This window comes from Streptopelia decaocto, assembly GCF_964273445.1.
Source record: "Streptopelia decaocto genome assembly, chromosome: 10".
Classification (NCBI taxonomy): domain Eukaryota; kingdom Metazoa; phylum Chordata; class Aves; order Columbiformes; family Columbidae; genus Streptopelia; species Streptopelia decaocto.
The window spans coordinates 13,946,424-13,964,464 of record NC_138665.1 but is presented as its reverse complement, the minus strand read 5'-3'; the positions used below and the strand labels follow the sequence as shown (position 1 = coordinate 13,964,464).

The following is an 18,041-nucleotide window of genomic DNA, read 5'->3' as shown; positions in this document are numbered from 1 at the left end:
AGTGTGATGTTATTTTTACCAGGGCTTGTTTCTGGCTATAAAGAAGGAGCAGGTAATGGGACTTCTCGCCATCCATGGGTTGGCATCCATTGCCCTCTGGAAGGTAAAAGATATAAAGATACTTCCTGGAAGTATTTTTTTAATTACAAAAAAACTTACTATTACCCTAAACCTACATGAAATCTGCTCAGAAAACTGGAGAATGATGACATCACTGTAAGCCTTTTTTAGGGAAGGATCTTGGTGATTTTAAGAACAACTCTGTGAGACTGTAACTCTGTGTGACTGTAAATCCCAGTAAATATTCACAGTTAAGACATCACTGTAACCTCCTAAAACAGCTTTCAGAAACCGGGCAGCTGGGGCAAAGACAGAAAATAGATTAACACGTAAAAGAAACAGGGTTTAGGGAGTACCATGCCATCTGCACATCATTGTCCTTTGTTTTAGAAGCTGGACAATAAAAATCAGTTGTTCATGTCAAAAAGTTTTGAGTTCTTCCTTCTGCCCTGTCGAATCTGCAACTCCCCCCACCGCCCCCCGCCTCCACCAGCTCCTGTGCAGCCCTCACTGCTCCTTGGAGCTGCTGGTTTTGTCTCTTGCAGCTTCTTGCTGATTCCCTCCGTGCCTTCACTGTCTCCGGGACTGGGGAGACTCGCCGAGGTCCCTGAATGCTGCTGAAACAACCACATTCTTGGTTGCCCAAAGAAATGCAGTAGATCAACAAAAGAGCACACTGTAAGGTTTGCTTTTGCTCCTGCTTACCCTGTGCTGCAGAAGCTGTGAACTACAGGGACCCTCACATGCTCTTCTGGGATATGTTCTATTAGCCCTCAGAGAATGTCCCTTAAAGAGATCTTAGGGACACAGTATTAGCTCCTGAAAGCATGTGGAGATACAGGTACAGGTCAGCTGTGCCTCAGCATGACCCAGAACAGACACACAGTCCCACCAGGAGGGATCAACATCCATCCACACTGCCCAAAGCTCCAGGAGCTGCCAGGTCTGGCATTCAGGACTATGCTGGGAAATCAGCATTGAGAGGGAGAAACAAGGACTTGGGAACAACGGCTCACATGTCAAGGTACAACTGAAATAACCGGTAAGCCCTTCCGCACAGTCCCTGCTCAGCCCACTTCACCCAGAAGAGGCCAGAACAACCTATTGAAGTGACCGTGTTTCACTAGGGAAGAAAAAAAAAAGGATGACAAGACGACAAGAAATGATTTGGTTTGCTGATAGTGTGAACTTTTATAGCACTTTGCCAGCAAGGACTGCTCCAGGGGGAGGTGGGACAGCAGCATCACACTGTCAGAACGTTGAAGTACTTGGTGCATTTGTACTGAAGTAATTTGGGTTCATACAAAATCTATCACTTACAGATATAGTTCATCTTAAAATGTTCAACAACTTTTACGTGTTTATGTTTAGGTGTTTAAGTTCAGATATTAAAAAAAACCACCCACCAAATGTACACAGTACTCAAAGAACTTTGGTTTGGAGAAACACTTCAACAGGTTTCAGTGTATTTACCTTATCTCTGTATTAGGTGTAACTTATCAGTAAAATGTGAAATAAGGCAAGCCAACATCCATAGCACTAGAACTTTGCAAAGAGGAAAATAATTTTATTCCAGTGTTAAGTCATAAAACAGTGTAATAAAAATCAAACCTTTAACAACTGCTAAACTTTGTGCAAACACATTAAGAACCTATGTACTCTCCTATTCAGCTATAGACGTTCAACTGAATGCAAGAACAGGTGTTTATGATACTACATGCTGACTGTACAGAAGTGTTCTAGAGTCAGAGATGGAGCGTTGGAAGAATGGTTACATTGAGAAAGGACTCATTGCCCAAGAACAAATGTATCTCCCTATTCTGAGATTCAGACTACTTTGATAAAACTACTTGAGTATCAATTCTTCCCAATCTACAGTGGGAAGCCTACAAACCAAACAGGCAAGACCATTCTTGCATGAGTATTTTGATATATATCTTTCCAACAGCTACCTGCCAGCAACAGAATACTGCTGATTAAGTTACACAGGTCATCGATAACTATTAATTACACGTAGTAGGGAAAAAGACAACCATTCCCTGGAAACCAGTACAATACACACATCCATTCTTTAGTTAAATCATAGTCTCATGATGCACTGAGATGTGAGGCACAGAAATGCCATATGCAGTACAATAAAATAAACTTGTTGAATTGACTTGAAGAGAACAAGGCTGCATTGTACACACTTGGATGGATGAGTTTTTTCCCCATGCTGTCCTAGAGGTAGGTACACATCCCACCCATGCACAGGAAAAGAAGAGGCAACATAGTTCAGCACTTTGTTACAGTCATTTCACAAATAGGGCAGGTTCCAATTTCCCCCTTAATTCACTAACTCTACCAACCCAGAATTGTTTACAGAGTTGCATAGATTAAAGACCTGATGCCAACAGGATAGAGCCACCAGTTACAAAATTCGGAAGGAATTCTCATCACGTTTCCCCTCGGTTTCCCACATAAAAATAACACCTTAAGGGGAAGTGACATGGAAGTAAATACATGTTTTTAACTGAGAAATTTGTATGGAGCTCTTTAGAAAGAGATTTGGGGTGAGACTGCTGAAGTGAAAGCCGAGGTAACAGTGGCACAGGCCTTTTCATACCTTCACTCCACAACGCCGAGTTCGCAACGAAGTCGGAGCCTTTCGCCATCTCTACCGCGTTGTCACCGGCTGCGCACGTTCATCTGAGCACACGGATCCTGACGACTCCTCTTTCGGGCTGGAATCACAGCGCATCTGTGGCGCTCCCTGTGGCGCAGCAGTGCAGGTGTCCTCTGGACACGAAAAGCACCGGGGGACCCAAACCTTCCCAAAGCAACCGTGCAACTCTGTGCGAGGAACACCGTCCTTGGACTAGAACATCGGGTTGTGAGAGGTACGTCCACACCTCTGTCTCAATCCAGAATAAAACGCACAACAGAACAAGCTCATGAAAGTTTACAGAACTTAAATATTTATTTTTAAACCATTTAAAACCCCCCAAAACATTGAAATAAGCTTCATCTATAAACAGATTTACAAGACTAACAACTACAGAAGCTAGAGGAGCACTAGAATTTGTTTCTGTGATGCAGTTATTTTGTAAAGCTTCAGATCAACTGTATTTACAACTTTTGCTGCTTTTACATTTATAAAAATATTTATTTAATCCATAACATTATTGTTTTCAAAAACTATTTCCAGACTTTTTTCTCAGATATAAATTCTAATTGAATTTCAGTTATATAGCAGATGAAAGTCTTAAACAGAAACATTTTTTTTAAAATTAAAACAAGGAGTTAAAAGTAATTTTTTTTACAGTGTAGGCACCATTGAAAATAATTGTCCTTGGCATATCTAACCACCATCTCTCACAAGTGTCCTTTATAAAAACGATGTAATGGCAACATTTGACTAAAAATGCAGTATTTACTTGCACACCATTACTTTTTCAATATTTGGCAGATATATTTCAGATTCTTTAAAATTACTTTTGTGCAAAAACAAAATGTGCAGGTCTGAACCATAAAATAAACATACCCAGCCTTTATCAAAAATAAATTTACACCAACAGTTCCACAGCTAAGTACTGAAAAACAATCCCAGTTCAAAACTTCAGCATAATATACATACTGGGTTGAAAAAGGGAAAAACAAAACCAAAAAACCAAAACAAAACAGAAGATATTACCCATCTAGCAGTACCATAAATATATAACTGAAAGCAACTTTATAGTCTTACCTACATTTATGCAAAAAAATTCACTCCGTACTGCACAGTACTACCTTTTTGTGAAAGAATATCTATAACTCAGTTATTTGCATATTAACTGGTAAATACATATTTAAAATACACTTTCAGAAAATTATAAACAAATTATGTTGATGTACTGTATTGAATGTATTTAAGAACAAAATTGTGTATAAATATCTTACAGGAGAAACAACACCACCACACAGAACGCTGGTGTTACACCGATACCTGCTTGTGAGGTATGTAGCATGTGACGCTCGGCTTCTCTGGCTCCCGTCCACCCAGGCATGTATACTCAGAGGAAACAAATTAAATTAAGTGAAATTGGACTTCAGGTTTTGTCCATTATTGCCAAAAGCCCCACCCCCTCAACTGTATTGCTTTAAATTTTCCTACCGTGACGATATGAGATTGAATCACTACTTCAAAACCTGTTCTAAAAGGTAATACATATACTGTACATCAGGATATACCTGTTGCTACATATCACCTGCAAACTATTGACATATTGCTCTCAAATATATTTAATCATAGAGCTGCCTAAAATACTGTACCAATTTAGAATTAGAATAGATACTGTTGCAGGTTTGTTTTTCAGGGCATGATAAATATATGCTGGTTGAAGCAGGTGCTACAGCAATACCCTTGCCACTACATTACATGTTTCGAATACGCTTGTGAAAAAGCTATTTTCTCTGAAGCTCATTAGTGATTTACAAAAGTTTAACTCATGAATACAAAAGACCTGCACATCTCCATGTACAGGAACAAAATAGCATCAGAACATACTGTACTTGCACTTTCTATTAACTAAAGTAATGGTTATTTCTAAAAGCAAAACTGCACCTCAACATTTATCAGATTAAACAGGTGAAACTACAATATTAAAAGTTGTTCTTTACAAAATAATTTCCTGAAAATATAAAACCATGTGCACTGCCACAAAATAGTTGAGTAGGTTCTTTCAAATCCTCAATCACCATCAATATGTTGCAAAGATCCAAAAGGCACAAGGAGCTCATGAGCTAAGCACTGCCAAGCTTGAAGTAGTTTTGGTGGGTTTCACTGGGTCCATACGAAACAGCAGTCAATTATGTGAAGTTTCTTAGGATGAGTCATTAACAGAAAATCTATGGATAAAAAATACAAGTTAGAATTACGTTAATTATATTGTTTCAGCTTGGCAAACAGCCCATAACTATTTTTGCATCACTAAACTAGCACATGCCTTCATCTCAACAGTACATAGGAAAAACAAAAAAAAAACAGAAGCAACATTCTCAATGAAATATTCCCTAAAAAGATAAGTTGAAGATTCTCCTGTTCCCTTACTTGCTACAAATATGCTTTTATGACAAGATTGCAGGCTAACTTAAAGCAAGCAAGGTTTAAAAACTACAGTAGGATTGCAGCACTATAAGACCAAACAGATGTGTTATGTCTAACCACCAGAGTTTAAAGCACTGGACATAGCAGATCTTTCACTGATCGTTTAAGTTTACCCAACATATGAAGCTCAGTGTCTGTCTGTCTCATGCACCTTTCCTGTGTGTAAGTACTTAGTGTAAATTTTTTCTTTTAAAATAAAACTTTGTTTTTTGTTATTTTTTTAATTACAATGCACACAAAAAAATTCTTAACTTACTTTTGAAATTTTTCCATAAGTTTCTTCACCATCTTATCTGTGATCCCTGGACATGTTGCTTCTGCCATATTGATGCTTTTCTCAAGTTCCTCAATTGCTTTCTTTCTGCTAGCATTATTTGTGTCCTGCTGTTTGAGCTGAGTAGCAGATAAAAGAGAGAAAAGTTATAAAACTTATCAGACACTCGGGCAATAACTTTCAAAGAAGTTTTTAAAGTCAAGACTTACCTCAGCAAACACAGGGGTGATTATCATAGTTAAACAACTCAGCGTTTTAACAAGATCCTGATCCTAAAAGTTAACAAATAAGGATTGCATTAGCATACTCCCATATAATGCATAGGTTGCATTTAAAACAGCACGTGTGATTTTCACAGTTCAGTTGAATTCAACAGAATGCTTGAAATACATTACAAAAATAATGAAGGTACAGCACATCAACAAATGTTATGCGATGTGGAAACCGATGCTTGATGACACATCTGAAATGATGTCATATATCGTCAGAAAAGCAGTTCAGTTTTTCCCTTCTAATATTATATGAGTCTTTAAAATTCACACTTCTATGAAGAGATACTGATCTATTCATATGCGGCATCTGTTGCACTTAAGGCTGACATGGGCATAGGAAATATCACTAACAAGCATCATCTCTTGAACTACAAAAACACCGTCAGTTCTTGTAAAAAGTGAGTCATTACTAAGTTTTGTCACTATCTGCCTTTAACTGGCTTCAAAACCAGCACTTGGAAAGAAGAACTCTTCAGAGTGTACACACCGTCCCATTCTGCAGCTTCTTCGCATCTGGCTTCTTCCGAACTGTAGTAAAGCTCCACTCAGGATGGGAGTTATTTTCTTTGTTACTGGACTCCCTGAAGAAAAAGGATACGATGTACATAATACTAGCCACAACGTAACGCTAAGCAAGCATAGGTAACCCAAATACATAATAAATACACACGGATTAGTTTTGTAGTCCTTAAAATAAGAAGAAAAATGTGTATTGAAACATTAACCACTCTTTAAAAAGAAGAAAAAAAACCCCACAACTTCAGAGGCTGAATAAACTGAAATACGATGAAAGCAAATGGAAGATGTTATCTACCCATAAAGCTTACCTTCTCCATGGCATCCCATTTACAACAGATATGTGATATCCAGAAAAGCAAGAGACTTACAGAATGTATGTTGTTCCACAGGCACTGTGCCAACTTCTTCATACACCTCAACCTTTCTCTGCAATTTTTCTAATTGTGATTCATTGTTTTTGGTACAACCACTAGCCCTAGACTAGGAAATACACAGCACTTAAACAGAACTGAAATTGAGTTCAGACAGAGAAAGCGTAAAGCGATAATGAGCGCATAGCTGACTTATGCGTTAGTCTTGAGGTTCATAAACGGGGTTTTCTTGAATGCAAAACATATAGATCAAAGACAGATATGCAGTAGAGGAGTTAATTACATAGAGAAACTGCAACAAACCTACTTCAGTAACATTTAAAAAAAAGCCCAAAAGAGACTAAACTGAAAATAAACTTACGAATCGGAGGCGTCAGAATCACTTTCATCACTACTATGTCCCTCTGCTTTCCATCTCTTAAACCTGTCAATCAGTTCTGTCAGATAGGATGTCTTCTTGGCATTTTTCATAATGAATTTGTGCTTCAGAAGTTCTTTTGCAGTAGGGCGCTGTAAGAAACACATAAATATTTAATGTTATGCTAACATTTCATGATTTTAAATGTTAATAGGGGAGATTTAGTAAGACAACTGACTTGTAGAGCTAACTCATATAGTATCAGGAAATTAGTGAAACAGGAAGTCAAGAAAAGCCAGTAATCCACATTTACGAGCGCTCTAAAAATATGACCAAGTCACACAAAGACTATACTGCTTGTCCTTGTATGCTAGAAGGTACACACCCAGGAAAATGACTAATCAAAATTCTCCAATGCAACATTTCCTTGTAAGCAGAATTCAGAGAGACAGCAAGAGTTCTGCTAGAGAAAAAGATGTAAGATTCTGTCTTCTGTCAAAGCTTCTCTCTGGCATTATCCTGGGCTTGAGTGCATTGTAAGAAGCTGCCTCCAGCACCATCACTTCTTTCAGCATTCCCCCTCTCCCTTTCAGTATTTTGAACAAAAGGGACTAGGACGGAGACATAGCTATTAAAAACACCGCTACTATTAACAGTGGAAAGTATGGTCTCTAAAATGATTTCAATCAGTTATGGTGCACTACACCAGCAAAATGGTTTGCAAGCATGAGAGAGCGTAAAAAACAAAACTAAAACATCTACATACACACACACATATCTACTCACAAATGTTGGATCCTTGTTCAGACAAGCATCAATGAATTCTTTAAAAGGTTTACTGAATTCTCCTAATAAAGTCGGAGGATTGTTTTTCGGAATGAGAAACAGAACTCTCATCGGATGCATATCAGAGTTGGGAGGCTCCCCTTTGGCTAGTTCAATAGCAGTGATTCCCAGTGACCAGATGTCAGCCTGAAAAAGGAAAAAGTTGCTCTTAGTACAAAATTAAGGGCTAAGTATTTAATAACTGAAATAATGACATGTACTGCATCTATATAATAAAACTAATTTTGGTCTAAGTAGATTGTGCACAAAGATTCCTTTCTAATACATGAAGGCTACAATTCCCAAAGACCTGACTAACTTAATCAGTCTTTACTGACAAACACCTACAACATCACTTCGGTTGCACACTGTCAGCTAGTTAAACGTGCACCTGAATACACATGCTTTTGGAAAAAGCTTCAGAAACATTGCTCTTCCTTTGATTTTTTTTCTATATAATGAATTACAAACCACCACACATCTCCTATGTCTAACTCAGATTTTGTTTAGACAGCAGAACTGCTGTTGATGTTACTTTTTAAGCTGTAGATGCACTGAGGTGTTCAACCTTGTCTGATACCTCACTCTAAAGAAAAAAGGCAGAGCCTTCAATCAAATCCAGTGGGTGTTCACTTAATTTCTTTCTCAACAGACTGTTTGATGAATTTAGCTACAAAACTATCAACAAGTAGTTAGACCTGAAACACCAAGTTCACAGTGTCAGTTTCTGAAGAATAATGAAGTGGTATTTATATTAGCTAAAGGTAAGCACTGTAAACAAATTCTTTGTATCAAAATATCTTATGAACTAGAGAATTCTTTACCAATTTAGTGATTTTTCCCAAGTGAAATATACATTACTTGCACCTTTTTAGATAAGTTACAATAGCTTTTAAGGTCACTAAAGGTGTTTCTCAATAAAAAATGGTTGGAATAGTTGACTACACTTGGCACAGAAGTCATAAACCAAAGCTGCCTAGAGAGTAAACAAGGGTTACAATTTGCATCTCTCCATTATTCTTGTTCTATTTGTAAGAATTAATATTTGTATTTAATACTGAAGAATTAAACTAGCTCATTGTTTATTACTGAAACATCACAACCAACAATTGTATATTGGACCAAAATTCGAAAGAAGAGATGTGACTTGTAAATCTCTGCCACTACAAAAATGTACGTATTTCTATCTTATTTTCAGTCATTTTGAAGTAGGATAGAGGGAGCAAGGCTAAAATTCAGTCCAGAAGCCAAAATATTCATCGGTAATAGCCTAGAAATTGAAGTCTAAAACCCTTCATCTGTCCTACCGAAGGCTTGCATCTTCTTTGCTTTCCCACCACACTTTTGGCACAGAAAGAAAAGAGAGAGCGCATTGCTCTTGCAACATATTGAGGAGATATGAAAGGCAAAAGATCAGGTTGGTGGGAGAACATAAGCGAAGAGGTGATACAGCTGGATTTGTACACAGGAAGAAGAGGAATTACTCTCTCTTCGACTGGACAGCACACATTTTTAAAGCAGGGCAGAGTGCTTTTCTAAAATGCCCTAAGGAGTACATTAGAGTTGCACCACTGAAACCCTAAACCTGAGAACTACAACATACTCCTTTTATTAGCCAGAACCCTTGTGACATGTACACAAGTTCCTTCAAGCCTGAATGATCCTGGGAAAGTCTCCCGGAGCGTGAATATCTTCAGGACATCTCAGATATTCAACAGTCTTTCATTTATGTGCACATCGCAAGTATAGTTACATGTTCACTATTTGAGAAGAACCAGTAGGAAAGTATTACTCTGCATATATCAAGGTTTTTAGATTTCTTACTCCTATTTAAGGTCACAGAGTGCAGAAAGTCCAATGCCAGCACCAAAGCACACTGCCATTTCAGTAAGCACATGCTCTAGGTTGGCTGGTGGGCAGAGACATGGGAAAAAAGGGGATTGTTCCCTCCTTATCATTTCTAACAGCAGTTCCCAACTCTCAGAAACACACGAAGGAGGTCTCTTTTTCTATGGCTAGTTCACAGAAGGAAACTCTCCTTTGCAATTAGTCATCCATCAACAGCTCTCATGGCAAAGAAACATGCGAGGTACCATAATGATACCACAGCTTAGTTCAAGTTACTTTTTTCCTCCTCAAAGTCAGTCACCTGTGCTAAAATCTTCAGTATGACACAGGGTCCTCAGAAATAATATTAAAGAAATTATATCCAGAGCTGTTTATAAAAATCTGAGAAAACAAACTGATAAGTTCTGGTGGCATTCTAATTTGCGAGAGCTTTGTTACTGTTTGAATTAAATGCAAAACATGGAATTGAAATTAAAAACAAATGAACCAATGAACCCAGGACACTGAAAGCATCCAGGGAGTTTCTCTGAAAGAATCTTAACATGAAAGCTTTAGCCTACTCGGTGAGTTTGCATAGGTTTTGCGTGAGTACAGTGACATGTAACTGCTGTACAACAACTGAATTGTAGTTTTAATTTTATTATTTGAAGCCCTGTAATTTGAAATCTGTTTTTTTCTCCATACTGATATGAGACAAAAGGAGAAAAATCAAAGTCATTTCCATTGGATCTACAGATACAAAGAAAAGGTATTCTACTCTCATACTTACTTTTGAATCATACGCTGACTGCTGAATAACTTCAGGGGCCATCCAAAACGGAGTTCCAACAAAGGTATTCCTCTTAATTTGTGTGTCTGTCAGCTGCCCAGCAACTCCAAAATCAGCAAGCTTAACATCGCCTTGTTCTGACAACAAGACATTGGCAGCTACCAAGGGGAAATAACACAACACCTAAATTAGAATGCTGCTCTCATGATTTTTAAAGGCTTTAACAAAGTAGCATTTAAAATGTTATGCACCTTTTATATCCCTGTGAATTTTCTTCTCTGAGTGTAGGTAGTCAAGACCTTTCAAGATTTCCTTTAGCATGGTCGCAATCTGGAACTCATCAAATGGGCCAGCACGGAGCTTTAGAGAAAAGACACATTAAAATAATTTCAGTCTTGAGATTAATTTTTACCTTGCTTTTCATATTAAATCTTAAACTTGAAACACTTTTTTTAAAGTTAAGAACTAACAAAATTAATGAAATATTCAATGAAGTGTGTCAACATTTTATCAGAAATAGGTGCCATTGGAACGATCATCTTCACATCTTCTCTACGGCCAGAAGACTGAAAATGCTGTTACTTTTCTACTCTAATGTATACAGTATGCACTCCCCTCAGCACACAATGCACATGAAAAGCTACAACTAACATTCCACAAATTCAGTTTCCTATAGACAGCAAACAGAGCAGACTGAATTTTGCACTTTAACTTATTTTGAAATAAACTGAGTTTCTTAATCTACTCTATTTACTGTTTTAAAAATTTAATGATGTATTTTTTTTCTCCGTACAGCATTTTTGATTTCACGCTTGCTTTTGCATCAAGAACATAAACCGCTACTATAAAGCTGCTAGTATATAATAATTGTAAACTTTGCACATTAGAAAGCTATGTAAATAAAACAGAAGCAAATAAGGTAGGTGATTCTGCTATTAAAAACAAAAAACCAAGAACACGGCACTGAAACAGAGAACATCCCGAAATTTTGGTATGGTAAAGTGAGGCAAATCTTGAATTTTTTTTCTTCTAAACGTTAGTGATTTAAATTGTCACTAGTAAAAGCTATTTCACTATTTCTGGCACTCCACACAAAACTATCAATTACTCAAAAATGTTAAAGAGTAAGTATCTCACAGCTCCTTTCTCAAAAGGACTGAGTTCCAGAGCTACAAACTACTATATGCTACACATAATTACTATGCTTTGGCATTCCTGTAGTTGTGTTGATGTGATGTAATTTCATACAGAAGTTTAAACAGATTTGTGAATATACTTCAGCTCTTGCAGGCAGGACCGCTGTTAGCCAATATATAACCAGCATCATTCTGTAATATTGAAGACATGATGTGTTTCCTTCAGAATGACACAAACAAAGCCTGAGTTATCTGACAGGAAAGGGTGGGTCTCTGAGCTGTACTGAATGTGTGGGGAAACCACATCCACATCCAGGGGACCGTGCTCTTGTACTCTCTAACCTACAGCCTTCATGAATACTACCCCATCTTGAGTAAAACACACTTTCATGCTTAATTGAAAATGGAAAACCCAACACCTTTTAACCAGTTAAAATTAACTGTTCTCTGTGGGCACACACTTCAATCATTCAAAGACCCAATCCCAAAGGAAACATTTTTTTAATTCAAGTTTAATGAATATTTTACTGGGGAGAGGGGACAGACAGATGACCCAAAACCCAAAAAACCCCACCATGTGTGGTAAAAACAATACTTCTCATACTACAAAAAATTGCCTTACATTTGTCTGAGAATAAATGGATGCTTCCTGATGCTTACAGATAAACAGTAAAAACAAACAAACAAACCAATATCAACAGAATATAACAGAACTTCCATTCAAATTTGCATTTTTTTGAGTATTACAATGTAGCAGTGATGCAGTATCAGCTGTCTTCATATTTTATAAAGAGATATGAAAGTGCAGTGAAATAAGGCTCACTAGTACTTATAAAAAAACCAACCATATACTTACAAGATCCAAAGCTGACCCTCCACCCAAGTATTCCATTATTATCCATAGTTTTGTGCCCTGTAAAGGAAAGCATGAGTCGTCAGAAGTCCAAGGCTGCCATAAAAAAAGTATTGCAATAGACTACCAGCATACTGTTAGGAGAATGCAAATGCAGAGTCCCATTAACCACCAAGTTACATGTAATTACTTCTTGTAGAATGATCACACAGTCCCTGGGCAAGATGTCTAAACTTCAATGGAAGTTTGACTTCCATATTTAAAAAAAAACAACAAAAAACTCCCCCATCACTAATCATTTTCCACTAAAATGATTCCACCTAAAGGAATGGAACTTGGAGAAAAAAGTGATTTGATGATGGTTTAAGTTTAAACTAAGTGTTTTAATGTAAGGCTGTAGTTCTTACATGACTCTCTTTGCACTAGAATTATTAATTCCAGCCATTTGTGATATACAAGCATTACAATTTCAGCAGGAAACTTTCTTGTAATGTCTACCATGCTTTTCATCTGAGGAAAATACTCAGAACTTAAATTACTTCTGAGTGAGAGAGGGAGCATAAACACACTTCAAAGACAATAGAAATTTAAAGCCTAATGGAGGTAGCTGCCAGGTGTCTCTTCACCTACATGGTAACTGTGCCAAGCGTGTATCTAACAAGTCCACAAGCTCCAACTGAAGTTGTCAGATCCAGCAAAAAGGAAGAACTGACAGCCCTTGAATATGCTTGTACCCAAGGATGCGCATCCTACCAGAACATGTCCCTGCGGCCACAGGGGCAGCTCCTGTTTCGAGGTACAACCACCAGCCCGGAGAAATGGCACTGCCACACTTGGAACCCTACAAAAATGTTCCGGTTTCTGAAGTTTTCAGATCAGAGGTTCGAAATTGGCCATTAGAAGGTCAAAGACAGGAGCAATATAGTTCAATTTCAAGTATGTCTTAAAACACCTATCTTAGGTTGTGAGGTTTTATCCTTTCTAGTAATATTGCAAGTTCATAATACTCCTTCACTATATGCTATTTGAACTCAACCTCTGGGAATACATGAGTTTCTGTGCTTGCTTTATGGAGATGTCTCAACTACCAGAATACTAGACCTGACAAATGCTAACACTGATTTCTAGATGCTGACTTTGCCCTTGGTAAGTAGCTACAAAATGTGGCTGGTTCATATAAACAAAATCGGAAAGATTTGGTATCAGATCTACAGACTGCGCATTTCAAAACTTGGATCTTCTGCTATTTACTTGTCAGAGTCCCCTCACTTTTCAGAGTAAACACAAATATTAACCTATGGGCTACTAATCTAAGGAATTCTGTGAATAAAAACATTTCTCTATTTAAAACAAAAAAGCAGTTATTAAAAATATTAAAGTGAACCAGACCTGGTGAAGTACCATGTAAGCTATTTAAGTCTCCAGCAAATATTTACCAGGGCTAGTTCCTTATAGAGAGCATAAGCTTATGGCAGAAGTACTTTTCAAAGCCTCTTGCATTCCACATTGTATGCTTGCCTACCCTATTGCCTGACTACTGACAGAAATCTGAAGAAAACTCAACAAGCAAATAAAGGTGCAGTTTCTGAAGGCACCACATCCAATTACCTTAACAAAGCGTGCTCTATTAGATTTATACTGAATTTAAAAAACACACCATTTATGAGAGTCTATTCCAATACTATGAGATCAGCAGGGAAGGGCTGGCTAATTTTAGCGGGTTTTTATAAAGCCTAACTTTGTCAGCTGAGAAGACCTGCAAGGAACTCCAGTTTAAGGCAAACATTGTGGTTACCGGACATGTCTGGAGGATTTGACTATTACTTGAAAACAGTATAGGGTGAAAATGAATAAGTACTGTGTTTCTGAAATAATGTCTCAAAGAAATTGCTACTATCCACTGTAACCGGGTGTGGATATTTTCTTGCCAGGCATGAACAACCTTTTTCCTAGCTATTTTAGGTCAACCAAGTATAAATAGACAACGTAGAACAAGCAGCATCTGTAGATAGCCTCAAAGCTTTGCTGCACAAAGTGCTGTACCATTTTGATGGAAGTCCCTGGATGCTACTATAGAAATTCTCCACATTGAAAGCTGAAAAACTGAGAATAACTTCAGGCTTGCTTTGATTTGCAAAAGAAAAGAGCAAGCCCAGGAGGCTGCAGTAGTTACAAGGATAGACATAACTCTTCAGCTAGATGGCACAAATAGGGAAAACAATCACAAAATTTCAGTCACCAAGAGTAGATGTATCTCCGTGGGATCAGATGGAAAGTTCAGCTCAATTATTTCATCAAGCTTCACAAATCAGCGTAACAGAAACATGGCAGTATGATAGTGACTTTTAATATCTTTAATCTTTTTCTTGCCTGGACTGGTAAGGCCGTAATACATTGGGACAAGCCAGTAGGCTTGAGGAAAACACTCATTTTCGCTTTCTAATGTAACTCAGGCTGCAGTGTTGCTCTGCACTATCACTTTCAAGGGTACCCTCCCCAACCGATGTTTTATTTATTGAGAAGGATATTAATTGCAATCAAAGTGCAATATGGGATAGGGAGACAAATTTAGATCCTGACGTACCACAAATACAAAAATCTACAGACACGTGCATCAGGATTTAAGTTATCTAACAGCTGCAAAAGTTTCATTAATACAGCTGTAAGACTGTACTATACAATTCTACATGCATTTGTAAAAGACACAATATAAAGGTAAAACATTTTACTACTGTACACGGATGTGTTTATTATGGTGCCTTCTTTGACTTTATAGATGCTTGTACATCACCTACCAATACGTTCAAAAACACTACTGATCTTGCCAGATACCAAATTAAAATTTAAGAAAAAGAAATACTAACACCTAAACTCTAGGATTAATTCAATTTGAAACTCCAACTCAGACTCCAAAATTCAAGACATACAGGTAGTACTCTACATTACAAAGATATGGGGGTTTTACATTTTTGTGTGTCACAATAACTAAAAACTGGCATCAGCTTTATCTCAAGAACCTCAAAGGAGGTAGACCTCGACATGTTGTATCAATGATGAGGTTTTTAAAGCATAAATTATCTGATAACAGACAAATAACACTGCGCTGCTAGGTAAAAAATATTAAGGGACATTTACAAGTCAGATGAACAAGCTGTAGCCAATGAACAGGTAGGCTGCAGAACAGAAGAGTATCTTACATGGCATCAGCTGAGCTAAGTTACAAATCAGTAAGTCAAGTAATTGAAATAAAGACACTGTTCCCGTCTCCTTTTCAGCAGCAGGAGCTTCAGGGGGAGCCTGCACGGAGCTGCTCCCGGCCTGGGCCACGGGGCTGGATTCACATCCCGTAGCACCAGGAAACGGGAAAGCTGCGGAACAGGAACACACTGCACTAAAATCAAGTCTCTCATCAGAAATGCTTGCAATTAGAAAGCCCCCACAGTTAATGTATCTTATTTCGTGTTTTAGTCACAAACAACTTTTAATTATCAAATATGTTATCTTACCAGAGTAAAAACCAAACTACATACTGATAACAAGAATAATCTGCTTATTCAAATTAAAATTGGTTAAAAAACCAAGAACAAGTTACAACAGAAGATGTTCATTACAGTTCAATTGGATGAACTGAGGTGCACACGAAAAACCTGAAGCCAACACATGGTCACAGCTGCAGTTTCTCTAAAGTAAAAACTATCAAATTCAAATGAAAAACTATCAAATTTTCTAGTATTTAAAGATTTAAACCAGATCTAGATTACTCAACTGAAAAAATATCAATAAAGCGTTATAGGCAACCTGAATGACTTCGCACTGAGGGTTTACTTTGTTACCGTCAAGAAAATATTAAGTCTCTTTGATTTAAACTGTGCAAAACTCAAAAACATTTCTAATGCCATTCCTAGAGCTTCAGAGAAAACTGCATGTATGATTAATATATGTTAGCAAATTATTTCTATTCCATAGGCATGATATGAAAGATGGCAGGCTGACTCAAAAGTTTTGTTTTCCTGTAAATGAAGATGCAAAGGGAAAAAGAAAACTCTCTTAAACTTTGAAATACCTTTTATCTACTGTATGCTTATGCTCTCTTTAGCCACTACCTTAAAAGGTATTTCTAGGAATATTTTCAGTGATCCTTATACATAAAACTAAGTATGCACCAACAAACCTATGGGACCACTTTTAATGTGATTTTTCTACCAGTCATATTCATAGGAAACTGCTATTCATCTCTGCAGCCTGGGACTTGGCTTTGTAAGAAATCAGATGTCTTTATTTTCACAATTTACCTCAGTGTTCTTTAACCTTTAATTACACAGTCATTTGGTACACAACTGTACCTATTTCACCACTTCCAAGAGATGTCTACAGTACAGAGAGAAAATAAATCCTGAATGAAATCCTGCACAGATAAATACTTAGGCTGACAGCCATTCTTAGAGTAACAGCTCATAAAACGTTAAAAGCTATAACAATTAAGTAAAAAAAAACAAACAAACAAACAACAGATAGAACTCTCAAAATACCTGTTATTAGTAAAATGAAAAGGCAGCATAAAAGATTCTTTGCACATTTAATAAGGCTAATACACTCTTTCACCTAAGGAATCCGAAGCTGAAAGATCTAGTATCAGTATCTAGAATAAATCTAGCCTAAGAAAAATGTAGATACTACTTACATAGTAATTTTATTTATTTTTAACTACAGAACTAAAAGTAATCCTTTCTTTGTGAACATTTTTATTAATTTGCTTGGGGAACCGCAAGCAGCATAACTACCTATCACGCTAGTCTAGGATGAAAAACATTCCTGTGAACCATATTTTAGGTCGGGTTTTTATGTTTGTTTGTTTGGTAGGTTGTTTTAAGAAGAATTTCTTAAAGGAATGGGAAAGTAACCAAAATTCCGCAAACACCTTCACAAGCTCTACACACAGAAATTTTCCTTCCCCCAAAATATTACAAGTGTGAAAAGTAAACAGGAGATCAGCATTAATCTTTCAAAATGTAGAACAGAAATGGAAAGAACTCAAAACAGTGGTGAGGAGATGAGGAGAGCACTGCAGCATTAACATGACCCTGGATTTGGCAGGAATTTTTTAAAAGAAAAATAAAATCTAATCAGAAGTTGAAAGTTTTATAGCACCGATAGAATAACTACAGTTACAAATCTAAGAAAAGGGGTAAAAAGTGAAGACTTGCACAACAAGGCCAAAGACAAACTGCTGTGATGCAGGTTTACAATACCCTTTTTGCTTTCAGCACCTATGTTGCTGTAAATAATGAAAATACTATTTTCTTGTTCAGTTCATGACCTAGAAAAGCTTTTTCCAGCCACCCCTCAAAAAACAACAAAGAAACAAAAACCCAAACAAAAACAAACAAAACAACCCCCCAGCAAATCAAAAGTTTCATTTCCCCATTTAAAGCTGCTGAAATTGCTGTTTAGTTCTCAAATTTAATAAAACATTTTTCCAAGCAAAAACACTTCCAAGCAAAAACACCTTCCAAGATTTACATTGACCTGTTTGTACTTAAGGGCAAACAATTGGGCTTTTACAACACGAAGTTAAAATGATGATACCCAGGAGGATAATACTTAGGACTGAGCTCATCACAAATAAAGGAC

General features: G+C 37.1%; 1 protein-coding gene across 2 annotated transcripts in view; it reads right to left on the bottom strand.

The window, feature by feature from the left end:
- Positions 1-2,994: 2,994 nt before the first annotated feature.
- Positions 2,995-18,041, bottom strand: part of STK26 (serine/threonine kinase 26) — a gene marked incomplete at its 3' end in the record, with an annotated part of 32,938 nt that continues 17,891 nt past the window's right edge. The window contains exons 4-12 of one of the 2 annotated variants that reach the window (XM_082062168.1): positions 12,414-12,470; positions 10,673-10,781; positions 10,422-10,579; positions 7,766-7,951; positions 6,983-7,131; positions 6,219-6,312; positions 5,669-5,731; positions 5,442-5,578; positions 2,995-4,926 (exon numbers count right to left, since the gene is read on the bottom strand). In XM_082062168.1, coding sequence (XP_081918294.1) covers positions 4,902-4,926; positions 5,442-5,578; positions 5,669-5,731; positions 6,219-6,312; positions 6,983-7,131; positions 7,766-7,951; positions 10,422-10,579; positions 10,673-10,781; positions 12,414-12,470 — 978 coding nt within the window. Of the gene's footprint in view, positions 4,927-5,437; positions 5,579-5,668; positions 5,732-6,218; positions 6,313-6,982; positions 7,132-7,765; positions 7,952-10,421; positions 10,580-10,672; positions 10,782-12,413; positions 12,471-18,041 lie in introns of those variants that run through there. The other variant, XM_082062169.1, reaches the window with a different exon arrangement.